We start from the raw sequence: 25,791 nt of genomic DNA on the forward strand, positions 1-25,791 counted from the left end.
TGTAATTATTTTAACTAGGTAACTATTAAATAGTTCTTAACTATTTAATAGCTATTGTACCTGGTTAAAATAATTACAAAGTTGCCTGTAAAATAAATATTAATCCTAAAATAGCTATAATATAATTATAATTTATATTGTAGCTATATTAGGATTTATTTTACAGGTAAGTATTTAGCTTTAAATAGGAATCATTTATTTAATAAGAGTTAATTTATTTCGTTAGATAAAAATTATATTTAACTTAGGGGGGTGTTAGTGTTAGGGTTAGACTTAGCTTTAGGGGTTAATACATTTATTAGAATAGCGGTGAGCTCCGGTCGGCAGATTAGGGGTTAATAATTGAAGGTAGGTGTCGGCGATGTTAGGGAGGGCAGATTAGGGGTTAATACTATTTATGATAGGGTTAGTGAGGCGGATTAGGGGTTAATAACTTTATTATAGTAGCGCTCAGGTCCGCTCGGCAGATTAGGGGTTAATAAGTGTAGGTAGGTGTCGGCGACGTTGTGGGGGGCAGATTAGGGGTTAATAAATATAACATAGGGGTCGGCGATGTTAGGGGCAGCAGATTAGGGGTACATAGGGATAACGTAGGTGGCGGCGATTTGCGGTCGGAAGATTAGGGGTTAATTATTTTAAGTAGCTTGCGGCGACGTTGTGGGGGGAAAGTTAGGGGTTAATAAATATAATATAGGGGTCGGCGGGGTTAGGGGCAGCAGATTAGGGGTACATAAGTATAACGTAGGTGGCGGTCGGCAGACTAGGGGTTAAAAATTTCAATCGAGTGGCGGCGATGTGGGGGGACCTCGGTTTAGGGGTACATAGGTAGTTTATGGGTGTTAGTGTACTTTAGGGTACAGTAGTTAAGAGCTTTATAAACCGGCGTTAGCCAGAAAGCTCTTAACTCCTGCTATTTTCAGGCGGCTGGAATCTTGTCGTTAGAGCTCTAAAGCTCACTGCAGAAACGACTCTAAATACCAGCGTTAGAAAGATCCCATTGAAAAGATAGGATACGCAAATGGCGTAGGGGGATCTGCGGTATGGAAAAGTCGCGGCTGAAAAGTGAGCGTTAGACCCTTTAATCACTGACTCCAAATACCAGCGGGCGCCCAAAACCAGCGTTAGGAGCCTCTAACGCTGGTTTTGACGGCTACCGCCGAACTCTAAATCTAGGCCTAAATGTTTTAGGATTGTAAAAAAATAGTTAAATGTGAATAACTTTTGGTTTGTTTTATCAAATGTCCTGAAATTTTCAGGATATGTTTGAATCGATAGATTAATGTATTGTGGTAATTTTGTACGTTAAGCCACATTAAGCTCCCCAAAAACAAGCTTAATGTCACTCATTTGCCTTGTGGAATTCCAAAATCCATGAAACTTCTAGGATAGGCTTGGATAGTGGAAATCTTGGGTTGTGCAAAATTATGCAGCAATTGATTAACATTTGGCCACTTTTTTACTCATTAAGCTACATTAAGCCATTTTCACATTAAATGTTTTAGGATGTCCCTAATAATATACATGCTGTTCTGTAGAAATGATTGACCTGCATACTATACTAATAAAAGGCTCCCTGCATTAGGATTGTATACATTCTACACATTCCTATTGTATATACTGGCTGTTATGGAGCCATCCAGCACTTGGACCCTGGTGCCAATACATTGGCTGCACCAATGGTAGTTCTGCCCCTGGATTTCACTTTATATAAGGTTAGTTAATGGGCTTATTCCTTTAAGAACAGTTGATTTGTGTGTACTGAAGGTTCTGGTCACTAATGTTGTCTCAACTTTTACATGTAAAATAGATTGATAAAAGGGCAGATACCACTAAATATTGCTCTGCTATGTGTTAGATATATTGTATACAGCAAATAATAAGACTTTTCATAGTTAACCAAGATAATCTTAACTTAATGGTGTGACTTGTTGCCTTTTATTCTGAAACAGTAACATTTTGATAATGTATCTGATAGGAAATTCACCAATAAGCACAATTTAAACAAATTAAAAAAAATAAAAATGTTTTAGCTAATTAAATACTTATTTTATTTTTTATATGACTATAATACTTATTGAAGATCAGCTATGGAGCAACAGATCCTGCTCTAAGTGATCAAATCATTTATCCATCATTATTTCGGACATTACATAATGACAGAGTTCATTATTATGCAATCTCAAAACTCCTGGATTATTTTGATTGGACCTGGATTGGGGTAATTTCCTCTGAGGAAGACAGTGGTGAGAAAGAAACCCAGGAGCTGGTTAAACAAACCACTAGGAGAGGGATCTGCATTGAATACATAATTAGGGTAATCACAGAATCAGTCATTTCCAATGCTAAACATCTCAATGCTATGAGCAAAATAATGCAGAACTCCAAGTCTTCGGTTATTGTTCTTTGTGGAAAATTCACATCAAGTGCTCTTTTTTTGTTAATACATGTTAGCCAAATCATCTTCAGTAAAACATTAATACTGTCACCATCTTTGTCTGCAAATGATGAGCTCTTAGCGATTTTTGATGGGAAATTATTTAATAACAGTTTATATCTAGATGTTCCCAGGATGAATGTTCCTGGGATAGAAAATCTACTTAAAGATGTCTGTCCTTCAAATTACCCAGATGATATATTGGTTATAGACCTTTGGATGTTGTTTTACAAATGTTTATCTAATCACACCCAGAGGAATAGTTTATATGAATCAATGTACAAACAACCCTTCCGAAATTGTACTGGAAATGAACGGCTTCCTTTTCAATATAAAGACAGATCATACCACGTGTACAACGCAGTTTACTCCATGGCACATGCACTGCACAATATGTTTCTTTTTCATAAAAAACATTCCCCTGGAAAGAAGTTACATGGATATAATTATAAACTACAGGTAAAATACACAGCTGAATAATATATATGTATTATTTCATCATAGTGCTAATTCAATTATCTTTTTTTTACTTTGTATTGTTTATCTAAAAAAGAATGTAGTGCCAGGAGTTCTCATTCATAGGCTCACCCCATGATCTGTACAAAAAATAGTACAATATCCAGGCCTAGATTACAAGTGGAACGTAAAAGTCTTGGCTGCAGCTGCGCTAAATCCCTTACCTAATAAACTTCTTTGGGGGCCTCAATTCCTCCTGTATTTGTTTGATACCTTTTGTCCTGTCTCTTTAAAATATTGTATCATATATTAATAACATTATTATTATTATTATTTTTATTATTATTATTATTATTATTATTATTATTATTATTATCATTTATTTGTATAGTGCTGAAAGTGTCAAATTTGATAGTATCCCAGACAAACAGTGCATTATTATGTTTTAAATTACCCATGTATACATAGCAGATAAACCTCAAAAATTGTCATAGAATGTAAACAAATAAAATAATTATTATATAAAAACAATAGTTTCGGCCTACTTTGGGGCTTGTCAGTGAGGTGCCGCCATATCCCTCTAAGCACATTGTGCAAAAAGTCCACATCCTACAAACGAATTCACAATTGCCACTTGAGGGATTGGGCTTTCCTAGAGTTGCTTATAAACAAAGAAAAAATTTCAAAGATCTACTGGTCAACACCGACCCCTTAGGCAGTTATGATCTGGCAGCATTGAAGCACAAAAGGTTGGCTGTTTTAGATGTTTGAGCTGCATTACTTGCAACAGTATGGTACTGGGAACTACATTTCGGAATCCTACAAAAATTAAGAAATATAAAATCAAGCACTTTCTATTTCATCTCTCTCCTTAATTACTCATCTGGCCTTTTCTATGTCGGAAAAACTGTTGATGATGCGAGAACTCGACTGGCAAATCTTTGTTCAGCAATTCTTGCAGCCATCAGGACAGGTAAATCAGAAGAATCAAGTGCACATCGTTTTGCTAATGCTGGTCATACTGTCAAGGACCTTAGATTCATTATTATCGACCATGTTTCTCCATTGAGAAGAGGTGGCAACGGGGATAAGTTCCTTCTACAAATTGAATCAAGATCTATAAACTGGAGACTGTAGCCCCCTAAGGCCTAAATGCACATTCTGACTAGCAATGATTCCTGTAGTATGACTATTACCCTGACAAATGTATTTAGTTGTGAATTATTCCCTACTGTTTGCACATTTTGGATGCCGGTCATATTTTTGTTACTTGTTTAATTTTTGCTACTTTTATTTTCTTTTTCCCCATTGATTCCCTTTATTTCTTTTTTTTAATAATATTTCTATTTTATGGTTTTGTCTGGTTTGGATTTCTTTTTCTTTTATGTCAATCTTAGTTTTCATTTGTATTTACCTTTTTATTTGTTTATTTTTATTCATTTTGTTTTCTAATTTTTATTTTTATTTTTCATTATTATTTTGTTTTACTCTCTGCCATTAAACATCATAATCCTGGTGAAGTTCTTAGTTTCTACCTCCTCATGATTTTCTTCTTTTAATATATGTATGTTGTTTTTTGTCATTTGTATGTTATGTTTGATACATAATGGGCTCCACAACTCAGTCTATACTTATGTCTCCTTGAATGGTGTGACGTTTAGGACATATTTGTAATTTTAGCTGATATTTATTGGTTTAGAGATTGTTAGAGAGGTAGTTTGTGCTATAGGAGGTATCACTATATGTTAGTGTTAGCGATATCCGATTATTCTTTGTAATAGGAACTTGGTGAGGATATACAGTTTGTACAATGTGTGAATACTTTTTGCCAAAGGACTATCAATTTTGACAATTAGTGGTGTGGCTATGTTTACAATTACTTGGATTGGGTAGTTTTAGATGACATCATGATATTGGGTGTGATAACGGGATGGTAGTTGTGTGTCCTGTTTGTGAGGAGTTTTTTTAATTGTATACATTCTAGGTTTGTATGAGCTATTAGATACATTAGTTGTGGTATAGTGATGCTTCAGTGTGCCATTTTGATGTAGAAGTGCTTAATAAGAAATTTATTTTACTAGTTTACATTCTGTGACAATTTTTGAGATAGGTTTATCTGCTATGTATATAGGTTAATTTAAGAACATAATGATGCACTGTTTGTCTGGGATACTATCGAATTTTACACTTATTGGTGTAGCTACATCTACATTTGCTTGGGTTGGGTAATTTTAAATTACATCATGGTATTGGGTGTGATTTGGATATGGCAATGATATGTGTGAGTTAAGCTGTCATTTTTTATCAGCACCTCGATGTTATGAGATGGTTGCTAATATATTAACAAGAAAAGTATTTAAGATTTAATTATTTTTGTTTTCTTTTATTTTGTATGCACTTGGGTTATATAGTTACTTTAAGAAGATTACACTTGTCACGATTGTCACGGGGGAGTGATTTCTCGAGGTATGTTCATTTTCTATTCGGCTGATTGGTGGTTAATATTTGACACCTGGGGGCCAAATTATCAAGCTCCGAATGGTCAAATCAGCCAATAAGATTTAAGCAGCTCTCTATTCTATTGGCTGATCATTTTAGTATAGATAGTATAGAAATGACACTCATATCTCATTTCTGTATTATTTGGAGATATTGCTAAAGGGCCGAATCAGCTTGATGCCCCTCTTTCCACACGAGAATTCAGGCTCACTGGAAACAGCAGTTATGAAGCAGCAATCTAAAGACCGCTGCTCCATAACTGATCCGCTGCCTCTGAGGCTGCGTTCTGCAATCCACACAATCCTGTACGATTGGGCTCATTGACACCCCTGTTAGCCGCTGATTGGCTGTGAATCTGCAGGGTGTGGCATTGTACAAGCAGTCCTGCTATCTGCATTCAGCAATGTCTGTCGGACATGATACGATACAGCGTATCATGTCGAACAGACATTGATAAATAGTCCCCCATGTGAGGGGTGTGGGCTCTTGCTTGAGTTTAACCAGAAGTTGAGAATACAGACATGACATAACTGGGTCTCACTGGTACTGGAAGGACTGTCTAGATTTTTGGTGGTCAGACTTTTACAAAAGACTGTGATAGGTTAGAATCCCCTTTATATGTTTTGCTCTCTTCTCGCTGCTGATACTGTCTTGAGAAAGGCCAAAATGCGTCAACATTGTTAGACTATCAGATCGAGTTTCCTGTCTGGGAGAAGACCCAGTAAGCCTACTTTCTATTAGGCAGGTCTGTTTCCTTTGGTACCGCACCATTTTTTCTTTCTGTTTTCTTTACAGGTTACCTTTGCGTCAATGTGACTAAGTAATACTAGGAAAACTATTCACATAAAAACATTACTTCATTTGCACCCTAACACTTTTGATTATATATTATTTTTTTATATATTCTTTCTCTTTTGGACACATATAATGATATGTTTTTTCTGAAACATATACATTTTTCAGGACTTTACTTTGTACATGTGTTTGGATATCCACTCGTCTTCTTTCATCCACATTTTCCTTTTTTATAGTGGATTAGGGTCACTGACACCCTTTAAGTGAACATTTATCTTTCATTTATATATATATATATATATATATATAATATATATACAGGGAGTGCAGAATTATTAGGCAAATGAGTATTTTGACCACATCATCCTCTTTATGCATGTTGTCTTACCCCAAGCTGTATAGGCTCGAAAGCCTATAACCAATTAAGCATATTAGGTGATGTGCATCTCTGTAATGAGAAGGGGTGTGGTCTAATGACATCAACACCCTATATCAGGTGTGCATAATAATTAGGCAACTTCCTTTCCTTTGGCAAAATGGGTCAAAAGAAGGACTTGACAGGCTCAGAAAAGTCAAAAATAGTGAGATATCTTGCAGAGGGATGCAGCACTCTTAAAATTGCAAAGCTTCTGAAGCGTGATCATCGAACAATCAAGCGTTTCATTCAAAATAGTCAACAGGGTCGCAAGAAGCGTGTGGAAAAACCAAGGCGCAAAATAACTGCCCATGAACTGAGAAAAGTCAAGCGTGCAGCTGCCAAGATGCCACTTGCCACCAGTTTGGCCATATTTCAGAGCTGCAACATCACTGGGGTGCCCAAAAGCACAAGGTGTGCAATACTCAGAGACATGGCCAAGGTAAGAAATGCTGAAAGACGACCACCACTGAACAAGACACACAAGCTGAAACGTCAAGACTGGGCCAAGAAATATCTCAAGACTGATTTTTCTAAGGTTTTATGGACTAATGAAATGAGAGTGAGTCTTGATGGGCCAGATGGATGGGCCCGTGGCTGGATTGGTAAAGGGCAGAGAGCTCCAGTCCGACTCAGACGCCAGCAAGGTGGAGGTGGAGTACTGGTTTGGGCTGGTATCATCAAAGATGAGCTTGTGGGGCCTTTTCGGGTTGAGGATGGAGTCAAGCTCAACTCCCAGTCCTACTGCCAGTTTCTGGAAGACACCTTCTTCAAGCAGTGGTACAGGAAGAAGTCTGCATCCTTCAAGAAAAACATGATTTTCATGCAGGACAATGCTCCATCACACGCGTCCAAGTACTCCACAGCGTGGCTGGCAAGAAAGGGTATAAAAGAAGAAAATCTAATGACATGGCCTCCTTGTTCACCTGATCTGAACCCCATTGAGAACCTGTGGTCCATCATCAAATGTGAGATTTACAAGGAGGGAAAACAGTACACCTCTCTGAACAGTGTCTGGGAGGCTGTGGTTGCTGCTACACGCAATGTTGATGGTGAACAGATCAAAACACTGACAGAATCCATGGATGGCAGGCTTTTGAGTGTCCTTGCAAAGAAAGGTGGCTATATTGGTCACTGATTTGTTTTTGTTTTGTTTTTGAATGTCAGAAATGTATATTTGTGAATGTTGAGATGTTATATTGGTTTCACTGGTAAAAATAAATAATTGAAATGGGTATATATTTGTTTTTTGTTAAGTTGCCTAATAATTATGCACAGTAATAGTCACCTGCACACACAGATATCCCCCTAAAATAGCTATAACTAAAAACAAACTAAAAACTACTTCCAAAACTATTCAGCTTTGATATTAATGAGTTTTTTGGGTTCATTGAGAACATGGTTGTTGTTCAATAATAAAATGTATCCTCAAAAATACAATTTGCCTAATAATTCTGCACTCCCTGTATATATAATCCAAACAATGTGCACTCCAGAATTTCAACCACAAATTGCCTTGGGTGCTGCTCATCAATACAGATAGATCACCAAACAAAAGAGCACTCCAAGGTCTTATAAATTTCAGTCACCTTTAATGTGAACGTTTTTGGGTCAGTACGACCCATCCTCAGACATACAGTGAACCATTGCACTTACCCACCACCTGCGATATAACAGCACTACATCCAAATGTCACGTTCTCCTCAGTAGACACGCCCCTAACATGGGGAAAATAACCTAAGGCAGCGTGCATCTGTGAAAAGTATATGCACATAAAAAGACATTAGCAAACTCAAACAGCATGAAAATATACAGTATGTACAAATTCCACAGCAGCTCCTACTCACAGGAAATGAAAGTCCTTAATATAAGATAAAGAATTGTTCTTTATTGGTGGTGAATACAGGATAAAACCATGAGGGAGCAAACAGCTCACATCAGCAGGAAAGAATATCCAGTAGTGCAGGAAACACACAAAACATGTCTTCTGTTTCCTGCACTACCGTATACTCTTTCCTGCTGATGTGAGCTGTTTGCTCCCCCATGGTTTTATCCTGTATTCACCACCAATAAAGAACAATTTTTTATCTTATATTAAGGACTTTCATTTCCTGTGAGTAGGAGCTGCTGTGGAATTTGTACATACTGGAACTTTGTTTGCGTTCTAACGGGGACGCTTTCCAGCTGCACCCTCCAACAGGAACAGGCTCTCTTTGACGTGTGCACGCTGAAGAAACGCTGCCAGATACACACGTGGTGCAGGTGAGCGCCGTAGATCTTTTGCTTTCCATGAAAATATACAGAAGGGCATATTAAAAACATAATACATTGATTAGCAAAACTTTTCAGGCCGTGAAACTCCGAAGTCCAAGTCCGGACTCTAATTGGTATCCATAGCAACCAAAATAGTAAGACCCTCTGCCATATGCAGAAGAATCGGGTCAGTGGGAGTGGCCAGTCTGGCACTGTCGCTAAGCAACCATCAACAATATGGAGAACAGCAATACTGCAAACAAGGGTTGTCATTAAGCATAAATAGAAACAAGTACTGTCAGTAAATGAACAGATCCTATACTATATAGTGAACCTAGATAGCAGCAGTAAATAAGGGTATTACAGATAGGGGTCTGCACTGTGTGCTTCCTCGGGTTAGCAATGAGCAGTTACCATGGTAACAATGATTTGATCAAAAGAGTATAAATATATACATCTCTGAAAGCCGACATGCAGAGTCCCAGCTGGCAGCCCTAACTAAAGAAAATGATTATACATATACACACAAAATGTGGTGTAAAGCCTACAATACAATATACAGAATTCTAAAAAACAGGATTCGAAAGATAGGCTGTAAGTGAAGACCAAAATAACAGACAACCCCTATTGGGCAGAACCAATATACCTCATTATTAATATAGGATTGTGGACCTCAGAAAATTAACCACCATCCACCCACATCACAGAGTAATAAACTACACTAGTAACCCCTAAATTGTCAGCGCCCCCACATCACAAAGTCATAAACTAAACTCTAAACCCCAAACCAAACCCAAATCCTAACTACCTTAAAAAACAATTAAAACTTACCTGTAAAAATGAATAAAACCTAATCGTACTTTTAAAACACAACCTAACATTACTAAAAATAAATATTTTTGCAGAGGGGGTACCCTGGTGATTTGATAATAAATACCATCAATACTGTATCCCTGATGGATAGGGATTCCCTTTTAAAACCACAGCAATCTGGAAAGAAAAATAATAAGGATGATAGGAGAATCATCTTTGTGTCTGAGTACTCTAGACAAAGCCAGCAGGTTTCAAGAATTATTCGTAAACATTGGGATATCTTAAGTAGATGCAATTTGGGTGTGGAGGAGTTTAGCCAATTGCCAATGCAAGCTTACAAGCGAAGCAGAAGCTTGAGAGATATTCTAATTCGAGCAGACATTGGCTCTGGAAAAACACTATCCCAACATTACATCACTAAGAAGAATTTAGTCTGTTTTCCTTGTCTTGGATGCAGCAATTGAAATTCAATAATTAAAGGCCCATACTTTTTACATCCACATACTGGACATAAATTTTATTACAAGGAACATTATACATGTAACACCAGCTATGTGATATATATGATCAAGTGCCCTTGTGGGCGGGCCTATATTGGCGAGTCTTCCAGGAGGGTCCATGACCGCATTACAGAACACAAAAGCAACATTAGATGTAAGGTATTGACAGCCACTGTTGCCCATCATTTTGTAGCAGCAGGTCACCATATCAGTCAACTCCGGTTCCAGGTTATTGAGCAGATCAAGGTACCCAGAAGGGGTGGAAATACAGATCTTTTGCTCAAACAACGTGAGACTTTTTGGATCTTTCATCTTGATACCCTGGAACCGAAGGGGTTAAATAGGGATATAAATTGGTCAGTATTCTATTAGTGGACACTTCTAGTGTTATGTTCTATGGGTGTTCTGCATAAAATTGATTACCTGGGACCTGTACATATAATTTTGTGTGTGTCTATAAATTTAAAAGAAGTCATTCTAATAGAAGTGTATTTATTGTTAAAAACATTTATTAGACATAGCCATCAGAGTTATGTGTTGTCCAATTGTGGGTTTCTAATTAATGCTGGGTACACTGTATTTATATACAGGCAGTATTTTGTTTAGTAGATTAAGGATTAGTCTGGAGGTTTCATAGCTGTTTGTTTTTAATTGTTTGTCAGATTCAACCTATGTTAGAACAGTAGATGGCGCTAGTAGCTACAAGCTGAGTGCTTGTGATAGATTGTAAGGGTTAAATCCCAGAAGGCTATTTAAACAGGTGTATCTGTACAAGTGTTTAATACATGATTAAGGGGCATGTAGCCCCGAAACGTCGTGGCTGTGTTTGATCTTGTTATGATTTGAATATATCATATTGAAGACAATTTGGCATATTTGGATATCCTCCATCTTTTGTATATTCAGCTTGTTTCACTGGGAGTTTGGTAGTAACTCCAGGAGGATTTGACCAGTTGGACTGTGTGCTGTATTTAACTTTGTTTGGATTACTAAATATAAAACCCTACCCTTACTTTAACCCCTTAACTACTCACGTCGTACAGGGTCTTACACAAACTGGTCTTTAAAGACCAGCGACATACCCTGTATGTTGTTAGGGGTCTAAAGCATCTGGAAGCGATCATGATCACTTCCAGCTGCTTTCAAGGTACTGCCGGGATGCCTCGATATTGAGGCATCACTGCAATTCCTTTTTTGGCACACCGTTGCAGAGAGGGCCACTCTGTGGCCCTCTCTGCATCGTCCAGCGATGGTGCCAATCATTGGTGGGTGGGAGCGGGCTCAGCCATTGTAGGGAGGGTGGGTGGGCGGCCCATCATTGACCGGACTTCCCGACCAGAATGCACAAATGATCGGGAGCACGAAGGGCGTGCATGCATGTGCGTGCGCACACATGTTTTCCATTTAGTCTGATGGAGGTAGAGGGAGGGAGTTGGAGGTGGACTTAGAGAGGTGGAGGGGGGAAGAGAGTGGGATATAAATTCTAAAGAGATCTGGGAGGGTAGGGGGTTGGGGGCAGCTACACTACAGTAAATTAAGGGTTTCAACAAACTGGCAATTTGATTTGAGCAAACTGGGTACTGACGGACAGCTGCCAGTACCCAGTATGGTGGAGAAAGGTAGAGGGGGGAGGGTTATAGAGCTGTATGGTGGGATCAGGGGGGATCAGGGAGGTTGGGGGCTAAGGAGGGATCCATTACTGCTGAATTTAATATATAAAAAAATAAAAATAATTCCTTTTATTTTAGTACTGGCAGACTTTCTGCCAGTACTTAAGATGATGGTGACAATTGTGAGTTGGGGGAGGGAAGAGAGCTGTTTCAGGGGGAGATCAGGGGATGGAATGTGTCAGGTGGGAGGCTGATCTCTACGCTAAAGCTAAAATTAACCCTACAAGCTACCTACAAGCTACCTAATTAACCCCATTCACTGCTGGGCATAATACAAGTGTGGTGCGCAGTGACATTTATCTGCCTTCTTATTATCAAAAAGCAACACCAAAGCCATATATGTCTGCTATTTCTGAAAAAGGGGATCCAAGAGAAGCATTTACAACCATTTGTGCCATCATTTCACAAGCTAAGTGTAATTAATTTCTTGCGTTATCCCGCTGGTATTACGAGTCTGGCAGGTACAGGTGTACCGCTCACTTTTCATCCGTGACTCGAGCTTACCACAAATCCCATTACGTAAATTGTGTATCCTATCTTTTTAATGGAATTTTCCTAATGCCGGTATTATGAGTCTTGGAACAAGTGAGCGGTAGACCCTCTCCTGTCAAGACTCCTACCGCTTTTAAAAGTCAGTAGTTAAGAGTTTTATGGGCTAACGCCGTAACATAAAACTCTTAACTAAAGTGCTACAAAGTACACTAACACCCATAAACTACCGATTAACCCCTAAACCGAGCCCCCCCCACATCACAAACACTTGACTAAAGTTTTTAACCCCTAATCTGCTGACCGGACATCGCCGCCACTTTAATAAATATATTAACCCCTAAACCGCCGCACTCCTGCCTCGCAAACACTAGTTAATGTTTATTAACCCCTAATCTTCCATCCCTAACATTGCCACCACCTACCTACATTTATTAACCCCTAATCTGCTGCCCCCAACGTTGCCGCTACTATGTTACATGTATTTACGCCTAAACCTAAGTTTAACCCTACCCTAAACCCCATAACTTAAATATAATTTAAATAAAACGAAATAAAATTACTAAAATTACATAAATTATTTCTATTTAAAACTAAATACTTACCTGTAAAATAAACCCTAAGCTAGCTACAATATAACTGATAGTTACATTGTAGGTAGCTTAGGGTTTATTTTTATTTTACAGGCAACTTTGTATTTAATTTAACTAGGTAGAATAGTTATTAAATAGTTATTAACTATTCAATAACTACCTAGTTGAAATAAGTACAAATTTACCTGTAAAATAAATCCTATCCTAAGTTACAATTACACCTAGCACTACACTATGATTAAATTAATTACCTAAACTAACTACAATTAAATACAATTAAATTAAATAAACTAAAGTACAAAAACAAACACTAAATTACAGAAAATAAAAAAATAATTACAATTTGTTTAAACTAATTACACCTACTCTAATCCCCCTAACAAAATAAAAAAGCCCCCCAAAATAATAAAATTCCCTACCCTATACTAAATTACAAATAGCCCTTGAAAGTGCTTTTTGCGGCGCATTGCCCCAAAGTAATCAGCTCTTTTACCTGTAAAAAAAAATACAATCCCCCCCACATTAAAACCCACCACCCACACACCCAACCCTACTCTAAAACCCACCAATCTCCCCTTAATAAAACCTAACACTAACCCCTTGAAGATCACCCTACCTTGAGCCGTCTTCACCCAGCCGGGCACAAGTGGTCCTCCAGAGGGGCAGAAGTCTTCATCCGATCCGGGCAGAAGAGGACCTCCAGACGGGCAGAAGGCTTCATCCAGGTGGCAACCTCTATCTTCATCCATCCAGAGCGGAGCGGGTCCATCTTGAAGCCAGCCAACATGGAGCATCCTCTTCTTCCGAGGACTCCTGATGAATGAAGGTTCCTTTAAATGATGTTATTCAAAATGGCGTCCCTTGAATTCCGATTGGCTGATAGGATTCTATCAGTCAATCGGAATTAAGGTAGGAAAAATCCTATTGGCTCATTGCATCAGCCAATAGGATTTTTTATACCTTAATTCCTATTAAAAAGAGAGCAACCAATATTGCTCAAAGCAAAGTTCAGAACAATATACTATAATGTTCTATGAGAGAGACTGTCACCTTCGCGACATGTAATGTTAAATGGAATGACAAATCTGTATAGAATAATTTCAAACCTGGAGGAAGTGCAGCGGGTCAACCTGCATTTAGGCGCTGGGTAGAAGGCTGGCTATTGATGCGACTTTTCTTAGACCTCTAGAATGGGCCGTGCAAACAATGTACCTTGAAACAGTCACTTTTGGACATATGCATCAAAGACTTAGTGCTCCTGAGTAGCCCAGCTGTAAAGTGCAATCTCACAATCCACCCACTATTACACTTGCAGGAGTAGGATAATATAGCAGTTAGTGATATTGTTTGCCTGTCAGCTCGGTGTCCATAGCGTTAATCAGGCTCAAGGTTAGGCACTATTCCACATCTCCGTGGCACAAAGCGGGGTCACAACAAGTAACATGCAAAAGATCTCGTGCAGATATAAAAAGGCATACTCACAGTGCTGGATCTCCGCTTTTCTTATGGCTATTAGATGCCTAAATATCAGTCCCGTGCCAGCGTCTGTAATGCTCCCAGTGCCTGTGTTCCGTAGTTAAACATGTGATGCAATCCCAGGTGTCAGTAGCAATTAATGAACTTCCGTTCCCAAGTAACACTACTCAGCCACTCTCTTTAGCGCACACCTTCCCCTGTCAGCTGGGATCATCCGAGGATCCGTGTCGGCTAGTACGTGCTGGCGGAAGTGGAGTCCCTGTACTCCACAGTAAAAATACAACAAAATAATATCAAAAACACGTCCAAGTAGAGAAAAAAGAGAGTCCCTTGATATCCAACTTATAGGTAAAAAACAGCAAGCCTTTATTTAAACAATTCAGCAGGATAAAACATGGTCATATAAAAACTCTCAGCAGAGAGACAAGAGGAAAAGGTCTGACCGGTTTCGGCCCAGTGTGGCCGTAGTCATAGACAGTTAACAGGTACCCATAGAGCACACCTTATATACCTGTTAACCACTCCCCTACTGGGAGTGGTATAGAGAAATAAATTAAAAACAAACTTGTAACTCTGTGCTGTTAAGAAAAAAGGGGGGAAATAGTATGGTACAAATATAATGACCATTGGAGAATTATGTGTATAATCAAATATACAAATATAAATATAAATATAAATATAAATATGGACTATAGGCAATTGTAATTGATTCATTTGAAGGTAGAGGTGATAAGAGATAATAATACTAATGTGTAAATAAATAAATAAATAAATAAATAAATAAATCAATAGATGTATACATACATATTTGGATACTAAACTAATCTGAGCCTATTCGGGATAACAGAGAAAAGTAAAATATGTAAATTAATAATTGTTGAAACAAATTTCAAAAAGGCCAGATAAACCACTAGTACATAGATATAGATTTTCATTATACAAATATGTTAAAGAATGAGCAATCCATAAAACCGCATAAGGGTTATTATTAGTAAATAAATGAATAAATAAGTACCTTGATATAGGCTAGAGAGCCAAGTAATTGAATGGCCAACCAAAGTATTAAATATGAGCAATATTTTATACATTTAACCTAAATATTTATCAACATAATACAATTATGCCCACCACACCTTAACCTAATGTATGCCTATCAGCCCAAAAAGAGGGGTTTGATATTTTAATAAATTAATGAATGTCTGTGGGTTTTAACCTCCTCTAGAGTGTCAGGAAAGATATCCAGTGAAATTTGTATAGAGTCAGAAACTATCTGTGCCAAAAATTTATAATATCGAATTCCGAGTTAAAACCCTCAGGTACTAGGCTACCGAGCCTGTGGATCCAATAGATCTCTTGCCTGGAGAGGATATGAAGTAAATCACCTCCCCTAGGTGGTCTGGACACAGACTCGATAGCCCGCCACCTGAAGGTTCCAACATCTCCCATATGTACATCCAAAAAATGTTTGGATAAAGCAGAAACAGCCCTTTCCTGGGAAACATAAGAGAGGTGCTCTCTAATCCGCTTGCCCACAGGCCTAGTCGTTCTACCAACATATTGTTTTTTGCACTGGGTGCATTCAATTAAGTAGATGACATATCTACTACCACACTTTCTCTACTTGGACGTGTTTTGGATATTATTTTGCTTAATTCCTATTGGCTGATAGAATCCTATCAGCCAATCGGAATTCAAGGGACACCCTCTTGGATGACGTAATTTAAAGGAACCTTCATTCTTCGTTAGGACGTCGTTTTAAGAGGATGGCTCTGCATTGGCTGGATTGAAGATGGACCCGCTCAGCTCCAGAAGGATGAAGATAGAAGATGCCGCCTGGATGAAGCCTTCTGCCATCTGGAGGACCTCTTCTGCCCCGATCGGATGAAGACTTCTGCCGTATGGAGGACCACTTGTGCCCGACTGGGTGAAGACGGCTCAAGGTAGGGTGATCTTCAGGGGGTTAGTGTTAGGTTTTTTTAAGGGGGGATTGGGTGGGTTTTAGAGTAGGGGTGTGTGGGTGGTGGGTTATAATGTTGGGGGGTATTGTATTTTTCTTTTACAGGTAAAAGAGCTGATTACTTTGGGGCAATGCCCCACAAAAGGCCCTTTTAAGGGCTATTTGTAATTTAGTATAGGGTAGGGAAATTTCATTATTTTGGGGGGCTTTTTTATTTTATTAGGGGGATTAGATTAGGTGTAATTAGTTTAAAATTCTTGTAATTCTTTTTTTATTTTCTGTAATTTAGTGTTTGTTTTTTTCCATACTTTAGTTTATTTAATTTAATTGTAATTAATTGTAGGTAGTTTAGGTAAAAGTTTAATGATAGTGTAGTGTTAGGTGTAATTGTAACTTAGGTTAGGATTTATTTTACAGGTACATTTGTATTTATTTTAGCTAGGTAGTTATTAAATAAATAATAACTATTTAATAACTATTGTACCTAGTTAAAATAAATACAAAGTTGCCTGTAAAATAAATATAAATCCTAAGCTAGCTACAAATGTAACTATTAGTTATATTGTAGCTAGCTTAGGGTTTATTTTATCGGTAAGTATTTAGTTTTAATTAGGATTAATTTATTTAATTATGTTAAATTTATTTCGTTTAATTTAAATTATATTTAAGTTAGGGGGGGTTAGGGTTAGGTTTAGACTTAGGTTTAGGGGTTAATACCTTCAATATAGTAGCAGCGACGTTGGGGGTGGCAGATTAGGGGTTAATAAATGTAAGTAGATGTCAGCGATGTTAGGGACGGCAGATTAGGGGTTAATAAAATTTAACTAGTGTTTGCAAGGTGGGAGTGCAGCGGTTTAGGGGTTAATATATTTATTAAAGTGGTAGCGATGTCCGAACGTCAGATTAGGAGTTAAATAATTTTATTATAGTGTTATATTGTATAGTGCAATGTGGGGGGGGGGGGCTCGGTTTAGTGGTTAATAGGTAGTTTATGGGTGTTAGTGTACTTTTTAGAACTTTAGTTAAGAGTTTTATGTTACGGCGTTAGCCCATAAAACTCTTAACTACTGACTTTTAAATGCGGTAGAAGTCTTGACAGGAGAGGGTCTACCGCTCACTTTTTCCAAGACTCGTAATACCAGCGTTAGGTAAATCCCATTAAAAATATATGATACGCAATTGACGTAAGGGGATTTGCGGTAGCCTCGAGTCGTGGAAGAAAATTGAGTGGTAGACCCTTTCCTGCCTGACTCGTAATACCAGCGTTAGGTAAAAAGCAGCGTTGGGACCTCTCAATGCTGCTTTTTAAGGCTAACGCCAAACTCGTAATCACGGTGTAAGGGTTTATTTCACAGGTAAGTATTTAGTTTTAAATAGGAATAATTTATTTAATGATAGGAATATTTATTTAGATTTATTTAAATTATATTTAAGTTAGGGGGTGTTAGGGTTAGACTTAGGTTTAAGGGTTAATCAATTTAATATAGTGGCGGCGACGTTGGGGGTGGCAGATTAGGGGTTAATAAATGTAGGTAGGTGGCGGTGGTGTAGGGGGGCAGATGAGGGGTTAATAAGTATAATGTAGGTGGCGACGGTGTAGGGGGCAGAATAGGGGTTAATAAGTATAATGTAGGTGGCGGCGGTATAGGGGGGCAGATTAGGGGTTAGTAAGTATAATGTAGGTGGCGGCAGTGTTGGGGCAGCAGATTAGGGGTTAATTAGTATAATGTAGGTGGCAGCAGATTAGGGGTGTTTTGACTTGGGGTACATGTTAGGGTGTTAGGTGTAAATGTTACCATAGGAATCAATGGGATATCGGGCAGCAGCTTTCGCTGCTTTCAGACTCCCATTGATTCCTATGGTATCCACCCGCCTCCAGGGTGGCGTATTGAAAACAAGGTACGCTGGGCCGGAATAGTGGCGAGCGTTCCTGGTAGAAATTTGATAACTAGCAAAAGTAGTCAGATTGTGCCGAATTTGCATTTGTATCTGTAGTGACGTAAGCATCGATCTGTGTCGGACTGAGACCAGCGAATCGTATGTTACGTCACAAAATTCTACTTTTGCTGGTCTGTAGGGTTTGATAACTAAGGGAAATCAGGCTCGCCACAAATACGCTGCAGAATTCCAGCGTATTTGTGGTTGACGGCTTGATAAATAGATGCCTAAGTTTAAATATTCTTAAAGGAACAGAACCATATATTTATATTATGAACTTATATCCTGCAATAGGGATTAAGATATTTATTTTCACATATTCTCTTCATTACAGTATGTTTGTCCAGGTTTACCTGTAGTTCCACAAACTTATCACGTGTCACTGTTAGTTCTTTGGTTTTATATTTAATGATTAGTAGCAGAAGTCTGATTGAACAGTCTCGTAATACCTCGTTCCATTAATTTATAAAGTCTTGATCACTTACATCGAAGGTTGGGTATTTATTAATTCTTAAACCTTGTGGAATCATTTTTAAAGTGTGATACCATTTAAGAGTCCATTTCTCTATGTCAGGGTTTATTCCCTGATGTGCTTGCCATGTGCTGCTGGCAGCCATTTTACTCACCTCTCTTCCTCACTGTGGTGCATTGTGGGGGATGCTGCTTAGTGATGTCGTGAACCTTAAAATTTCGGTTCGCGAACAGCGGACGCAAACTTCCGCTACTGTTCACGAACCGGTGAACCGTGCGAACCGCCATTGACTTCAATAGGCAGGGGAACTTTAAAACCCACAAGGACTCTTTCTGGCCACAATAGTGATGGAAAAGTTGTTTCAAGGGGACTAACACCTGGACTGTGGCGTGCCGGAGGGGGATCCATGGCAAAACTCCCACAGAAAATTACATAGTTGATGCAGAGTCTGGTTTTAAGCCATAACGGGCATAAATCACCTAACATTCCTAAATTGTTTGGAATAACGTGCTTTAAAACATCAGGTATGATGTTGTATCGATCAGGTAGTGTAAGGGTTACGCCCGCTTCACAGTGACAGACCAACCTCCCCGTGTAACGCACCGCAAACATCCGCAACATTTGTACAACCACGAGATAGATAGATTTGATAGATAGATACATAGATTACTTAGATCAATAGATGCAATATACATTTGATAGATACAAATTACATAGATCAATAGATGCAATATACATTTGAAAGATACGAATTACATAGATCAATAGATGCAATATACATTTGATAGATACAAATTACATAGATCAATAGATGCAATATACATTTGAAAGATACGAATTACATAGATCAATACATGCAATATACATTTGATAGATACGAATTACATAGATCAATAGATGCAATATACATTTGAAAGATACGAATTACATAGATCAAAAAATGCAATATACATTTGATAGATACGAATTACATAGATCAATAGATGCAATATATATTTGATAGATACGATTGATAGTTAGATAGATTCGATAGATAAATAGATAGATTTGATAGATATATAATTTCCCTGACAGAGTATAACAATAAGACATGCGGTTTGGGACCCGTGGTGTGTTAAGTAGTACTATTCTTAGCAGTTTAATACCTATCGGGGGAGGTCTATATGGCCTGCATTTATGGAACAGGGAGATGGAAGAAGATGATTGGTCTGTCCTCATACTTCAAATTTGGCCTAAACACAAGTGTCTGTCTCAAAACAGTCCGGCCACGAGATAGATAGATTTGATAGATAGATATACATAGATTGATAGTTAGATAGAATCGATAGAAGATAAATAGATAGATTTGATAGATATATAATTAACCTGACAAAGTATAATAATAAAAGATGCGGTCTGGGACCCATGGTAACTAGGTTGTGTTAAGTAGTACTATTCTTAGCACTTTAATACCTGTTACTCCCCCTATCAGGGGAGTTCTATATGGCCTTGATTTTCGGAACAGGGAGATGGAAGAAGATGCTTGGTCTGTCCTCCTACTTCAAATTTGGTTGAAACACAAGTGGCTGTCACAAAACAGTCCGGCCATGAGATAGATAGATTTGATAGATAGATATACATAGATTGATAGTTAGATAGAATCGATAGAAGATAAATAGATAGATTTGATAGATATATAATTACCCTGACAAAGTATAACAATAAAACATGAGGTCTGGGACCCATGGTAACTAGGTTGTGTTAAGTAGTACTATTCTTAGCACTTTAATCCCTGTTACTCCCCCTATCGGGGGAGGTCTATATGGGCTGCATGATTACCCTGACAAAGTATAACAACAAAACATGCGGTCTGGGACCCATGGTAACTAGGTTGTGTTAAGTAAGTAGTACTATTCTTAGCACTTTAATACCTGTAACTCCCCCTATAGGGGGAGGTCTATATGTCCTGTGTGATTACCCTGACAAAGTATTACAACAAAACATGCGGTCTGGGACCCATGGTAACTAGGTTGTGTTTATTAGTACTATTCTTAGCACTTTAATCAATGTTACTCCCCCTATCAGGGGAGGTCTATATGGCCTGCATGATTGCCCTGAAAAAGTATATCAACAAGACATGCGGTCTGGAACCCATGGTAACTAGGTTGTGTTAAGTAGTACTGTTCTTAGCAGTTTAATACCTGTTACTCCCCCTATCGGGGGAGGTCTATATGGCCTGCATGATTACCCTGACAAAGTATAACAACAAGACATGCGATCTGGGACCCATGGTAACTAGGTTGTGTTAAGTAGTACTGTTCTTAGCAGTTTAATACCTGTTACTCCCCCTATCTGGGGAGGTCTATATGGCCTGCATGATTACCCTGACAAAGTATAACAACAAGACATGCGGTCTGGGACCCATGGTAACTAGGTTGTGTTAAGTAGTACTGTTCTTAGCAGTTTAATACCTGTTACTCCCCATATCGGGGAGGTCTATATGGCCTGCATGATTACCCTGACAAAGTATATCAACAAGACATGCGGTCTGGAACCCATGGTAACTAGGTTGTGTTAAGTAGTACTGTTCTTAGCAGTTTAATACCTGTTACTCCCTGTTACGGTTACCCTTAGTCTCGCTGAGAGATGGACCGCTTAGTAGCCTGGATCCCTATTGCTAAAGAGGGGAGAAGCTGCTTTCCATAGTATTCTATATGAGTCTCGAAAATATAGAATAATCTCCCTTAGCTGCAGTACAGCTAGGATACCCTTCTGCCCACAAAAACGAGTCAACGCTGCGATTGAGGGTCAAACAAGAACTCAGGACTGGGATGCCCAGCCTGCTTTTTATTAAGGTTACATGCACACAGGGCACTCCCAGGGGGAGAGGGGGGAAGCACAAAATCCCCCATCACACATTTAGATAGAGAGCACTGTCCTTTGACAGGCCACAATAGGATTACAGTACTTAAGATAACAAGTTTACAAGTTCATCTTATCAATTAGCAGTCTGGCTCCAGAGTTGATTAGACAATAGTTTCTAAAAGCTGAAAAAAAAGAGTTAACTCTTTATGAAATGATACTTGTTACGGTTTTCTTGGAGCCCTTCTTAGGCGCTGGCTTGCTGGTTCAGGCATTGCTGCTAGGAAATAAGCTCTTCACAACAAAATAACTAATGCTTCTGTAACAGTGCTCCCTTTCTGTGGAACACTCTGGCAGACACGGTCTGACCCCTTTTCGGGGCAGACTAAGGCTGTCCAGACCGCTGGTTATGCGGGGCTGAGGTCGGTTTGTCTGGACAACCCGTCGGCGTTGCCATTCTGTTTCCCAGGTCTGTAAGTAATGGTGAAATTGAAGGGTTGCAACGATAAGCTCCAACGTAATAGCCTGCCGTTATCTCCAGAGACCCGGTTCAGCCACACCAACGGGTTATGGTCGGTGACCAGAGTGAACTCCTGACCATATAAATAGGGAGTCAATTTCTTTAATGCCCACACCAAAGCCAAACACTCCTTTTCGACCGCTGCATAGCTGACTTCGCGGGGCAGGAGCTTCCGGCTGATGTAGGCAACTGGATGCTCCCCTCCATCTTCGCCTACTTGGCTGAGGACGGCTCCCAGCCCGAACATGGAAGCATCTGTATGGACGATAAAACGTTTGTTAAGGGCTGGGGCCGCCAAGACAGGAGCGTTAATTAGAGCATTTTTGAGAGCCTGGAAAGCCGTTTCACAGTGGGGAGACCACAGGACCTGTCGAGGTAAGTTCTTCTTGGTCAAGTCAGTCAGGGGTTTGGCAAGTGTGCTGTAGTCTGGTACGAACCGTCTATAGTACCCTGCCGTGCCCAGGAAGGCTAGGACCTGAGTCTTAGTGATGGGGGTGGGCCAATTGGCGACAGCTTCTATTTTGGCCGGCTCTGGTCGCTGCTTTCCACACCCCACCCGGTGACCCAGGTACTGTACCTCGGCCATCCCAAAGTGGCATTTTTCTGGCTTCAGAGTCAGGCCAGCAGCCCGGATCTGATCCAGAACCATTCCCACATGAGCTAAGTGGTCCTCCCAGGACTCACTGTGGATCGCTATGTCGTCCAGGTAGGCGCAAGCAAAACTCTGGAAGCCATCCAGGAGCCTATCCACCAAGCGCTGGAATGTAGCTGGGGCATTCTTCATCCCAAACGGCATTACCCTAAACTGATATAAGCCGAATGGGGTGACGAATGCCGACTTGGGGATAGCCTCCGGGGCCAGGGGAATCTGCCAGTAACCTTTGCAGAGGTCAATAGTGGTCAGGTAATTTCCCCTGGCTATACGATCGAGTAGCTCGTCTACCCTGGGCATGGGGTAAGCGTCCGTCACGGTATTTTCATTGAGCCTCCGATAGTCTACGCAGAACCGGGTGGTCCCATCTTTCTTGGGCACCAAGACAACTGGGGAGGCCCAGGGACTATCGGAGGGCTCAATTACCCTGAGCTGGAGCATCTCATCGATCTCCTTCTTCATTCCTGTCCTAACTGCTTCGGGGATTCGGTACGGAGCCTGGCGCAAGGGAGCTTGTCCCGGAGTATCTACCTGGTGGGTGGTTAAAGTAGTGTACCCTGGCTTCGGGGAGAAGGTGAGGTGTTTGGACTGGAGGAGTTGGTTGAGCTGCTCCCTTTCAGTGGGGCTAAGTCGGTCCCCTATCTGAACCTGCGCCACTATACCTGTGGGGAGGCTCTTTTCTAATAGGTCTGGAATGGGTAAACTGTCGGGGTCTTCCTGAGGGGAACAACATACGGCCGTCACGTTCTCTGGTCGCTCAAAATATTCCTTGAGCATGTTTACATGGAATGTCTTTCTAAGATTGTTGTCGTGGCAGCTAGCTATCACATAAGTGGTGTCTCCCCTTTTCTCTACGATCTGGTAGGGACCCTGCCAGGACGCCTGCAATTTGTCTGTCTTCACCGGCTTAAGTACTAACACCTTTTGTCCTATGGTGAAGATTCTCTTTCGGGCCCCCCGATCGTACCATACTTTCTGTCTTCTCTGGGCCAACTGGAGATTAGCCCGCACGGATTTGGATAATTGCTCCATTCGGTCCCTGAGTTCCAGCACGTATGGCACAATTGGGACACCGTCAGCCTCCATCTCTCCCTCCCAGTGCTCCCGGATCAGGTTTAGGGGTCCCCGTACCTTTCTTCCGTAGAGCAACTCGAAGGGAGAGAACCCTGTCGTTTCCTGGGGCACCTCCCGATAAGCAAATAGGAGGTGCGGCAGGAAGCGTTCCCAGTCTCGGTATTCCTGAGTGAACGTCTTGAGCATTTGCTTGAGGGTCCCATTGAACCTCTCACACAGCCCGTTCATCTGGGGGTGGTATGGGGAGCTCAGGAGGGACTTAATTTTGCAAACCTGCCAGAGTTGTTGGGTCAATTCAGCCGTAAATTGGGTGCCTCGGTCGGATAGGATTTCTTTTGGAAATCCTACCCGGGAGAACACCTGTACTAGTGCATTCGCTACCGTATCCGCTTGTATGTTGGATAGGGCGACAGCCTCTGGGTACCTGGTAGCGTAGTCCACTACGGTAAGAATGTATCGCTTACCGGAGGGACTAGGGGTAGCCAGTGGTCCCACTAGGTCAATAGCAACCCGGCTGAAGGGTTCCTCTACAATGGGCATATTTACTAGCTGGGCTTTAGGGTGATCGCCTCGCCTTCCTACTCGTTGACACACATCGCAGGTGTTACAGTAAGTTCTAACGTCAGCGTGCACCCCTGGCCAAAAGAACGTGTGAGTAATGCGGTGTAGGGTACGGGTAACGGCTAGGTGGCCTGCTAAGGGGATGTCGTGGCCTATTTTGAGGATTTCTTGACGGTATTTGTGGGGCACTACCAGCTGTCGCCTACGCTGTCCCCTTTTCTCTGTCCAGCGGTATAGTTTCCCTTTTTCCCATAAGAATGTTTCGTTATCTGCCCCGCCCCCTCCGGTCTCTGCTCGTTCCCGGTACTTTTGTAAGGTCGGGTCAGTCTTAGACTCTGCCTCGAAAGCATCTGGGGTGTCCCAGGGTATGGGGCCTAACCTGTCAGGCAAGGTCGGGGTAGGTCTTACCTGTGTCTCCCGCACTGGTGAGAGCTCTCGCTCCGTCCGGGCTTGGGCCCGTGTAGTCACTGGGTCCGCCTCGTTGTTGCATACTGGAGCATAGGCAGAAGTCATGGGGCCCAAATCGTTGCCCAGTAGTACTTCGGCAGGTAAATTATCCATTAGGCCCACGTTCACAGCCCCCTTTCCCGCTCCCCAATCAAGATGCACTTTAGCTGTTGGAATTTTGTACACATCCCCCCCCGCCACTCTAACGGCCACAGTCTGTCCGGATCGCTTGTGCTCTGGCACCAAATGACTCTGTACCAGCGTGATAGTAGCCCCTGTGTCTCGCAATCCCTCGGTAGATCGCCCCTCGAGCCATACCCTCTGCCGATGGTGCTGGCGGTTATCTGAGGCAGCATATACAGGGTCTGCCTCGTGAAGCGGCCCCACATATCCCTCCATAGGGGCCTCTTGGTTAACACAGAGGGTCCAGGCCGGACGATAGGACCCAGAGGGGTAATTGTAATTCCTGGGTGTCTGGTGCGTATTAAGGGGGCAGCTAGCCATGAAATGCCCTGGTTGCTTGCATCGGTGGCAAGTCGGTCTGGGACGCTCAGAGCTGTTATTGGGTGGTCCTGAGTGTCGGACGGGCCCTGTGGGCACCGGGGCTCGGAATTCAGCACGAGGGGGTGCACGGTAAACCTCTCTGGGTTCGACCCGTGCTGGAGCTCGGTAGTTCATGGGTTCGTGAAGACGGGAGTCATAATGTTCATCGGCCAATTTGGCTGCTTCTTCTAAGGTAGAAGGCCGCCTGTCTCGCAGCCATTCCTTCCCTTGCTGTTCCATGCCATTATAAAAATGTTCTAAGAGAAACAATTGTAAAATTTCCTCCCCAGTCACCGCTTTACTTCCGCTCAGCCAGTGATTTGCCGCTCTCCGCATTCGGTGCGCCCATTCCATATGGGTATCGTTAGGCTTCTTTTCCGTGCCCCGAAACTG

General features: G+C 40.8%; 1 protein-coding gene across 1 annotated transcript in view; it reads left to right on the forward strand.

Annotated features, from left to right (window-relative positions):
- The window catches only part of LOC128647602 (vomeronasal type-2 receptor 26-like), a 264,129-nt gene that overhangs the window by 115,143 nt on the left and 123,195 nt on the right, over positions 1–25,791 (forward strand). The window contains exon 3 of the mRNA XM_053700358.1: positions 2,081–2,893. Coding sequence (XP_053556333.1) covers positions 2,081–2,893 — 813 coding nt within the window. The remainder of the gene's footprint in view (positions 1–2,080; positions 2,894–25,791) is intronic.

The sequence above is a fragment of the Bombina bombina genome, chromosome 2, assembly GCF_027579735.1.
Source record: "Bombina bombina isolate aBomBom1 chromosome 2, aBomBom1.pri, whole genome shotgun sequence".
NCBI lineage: Eukaryota > Metazoa > Chordata > Amphibia > Anura > Bombinatoridae > Bombina > Bombina bombina.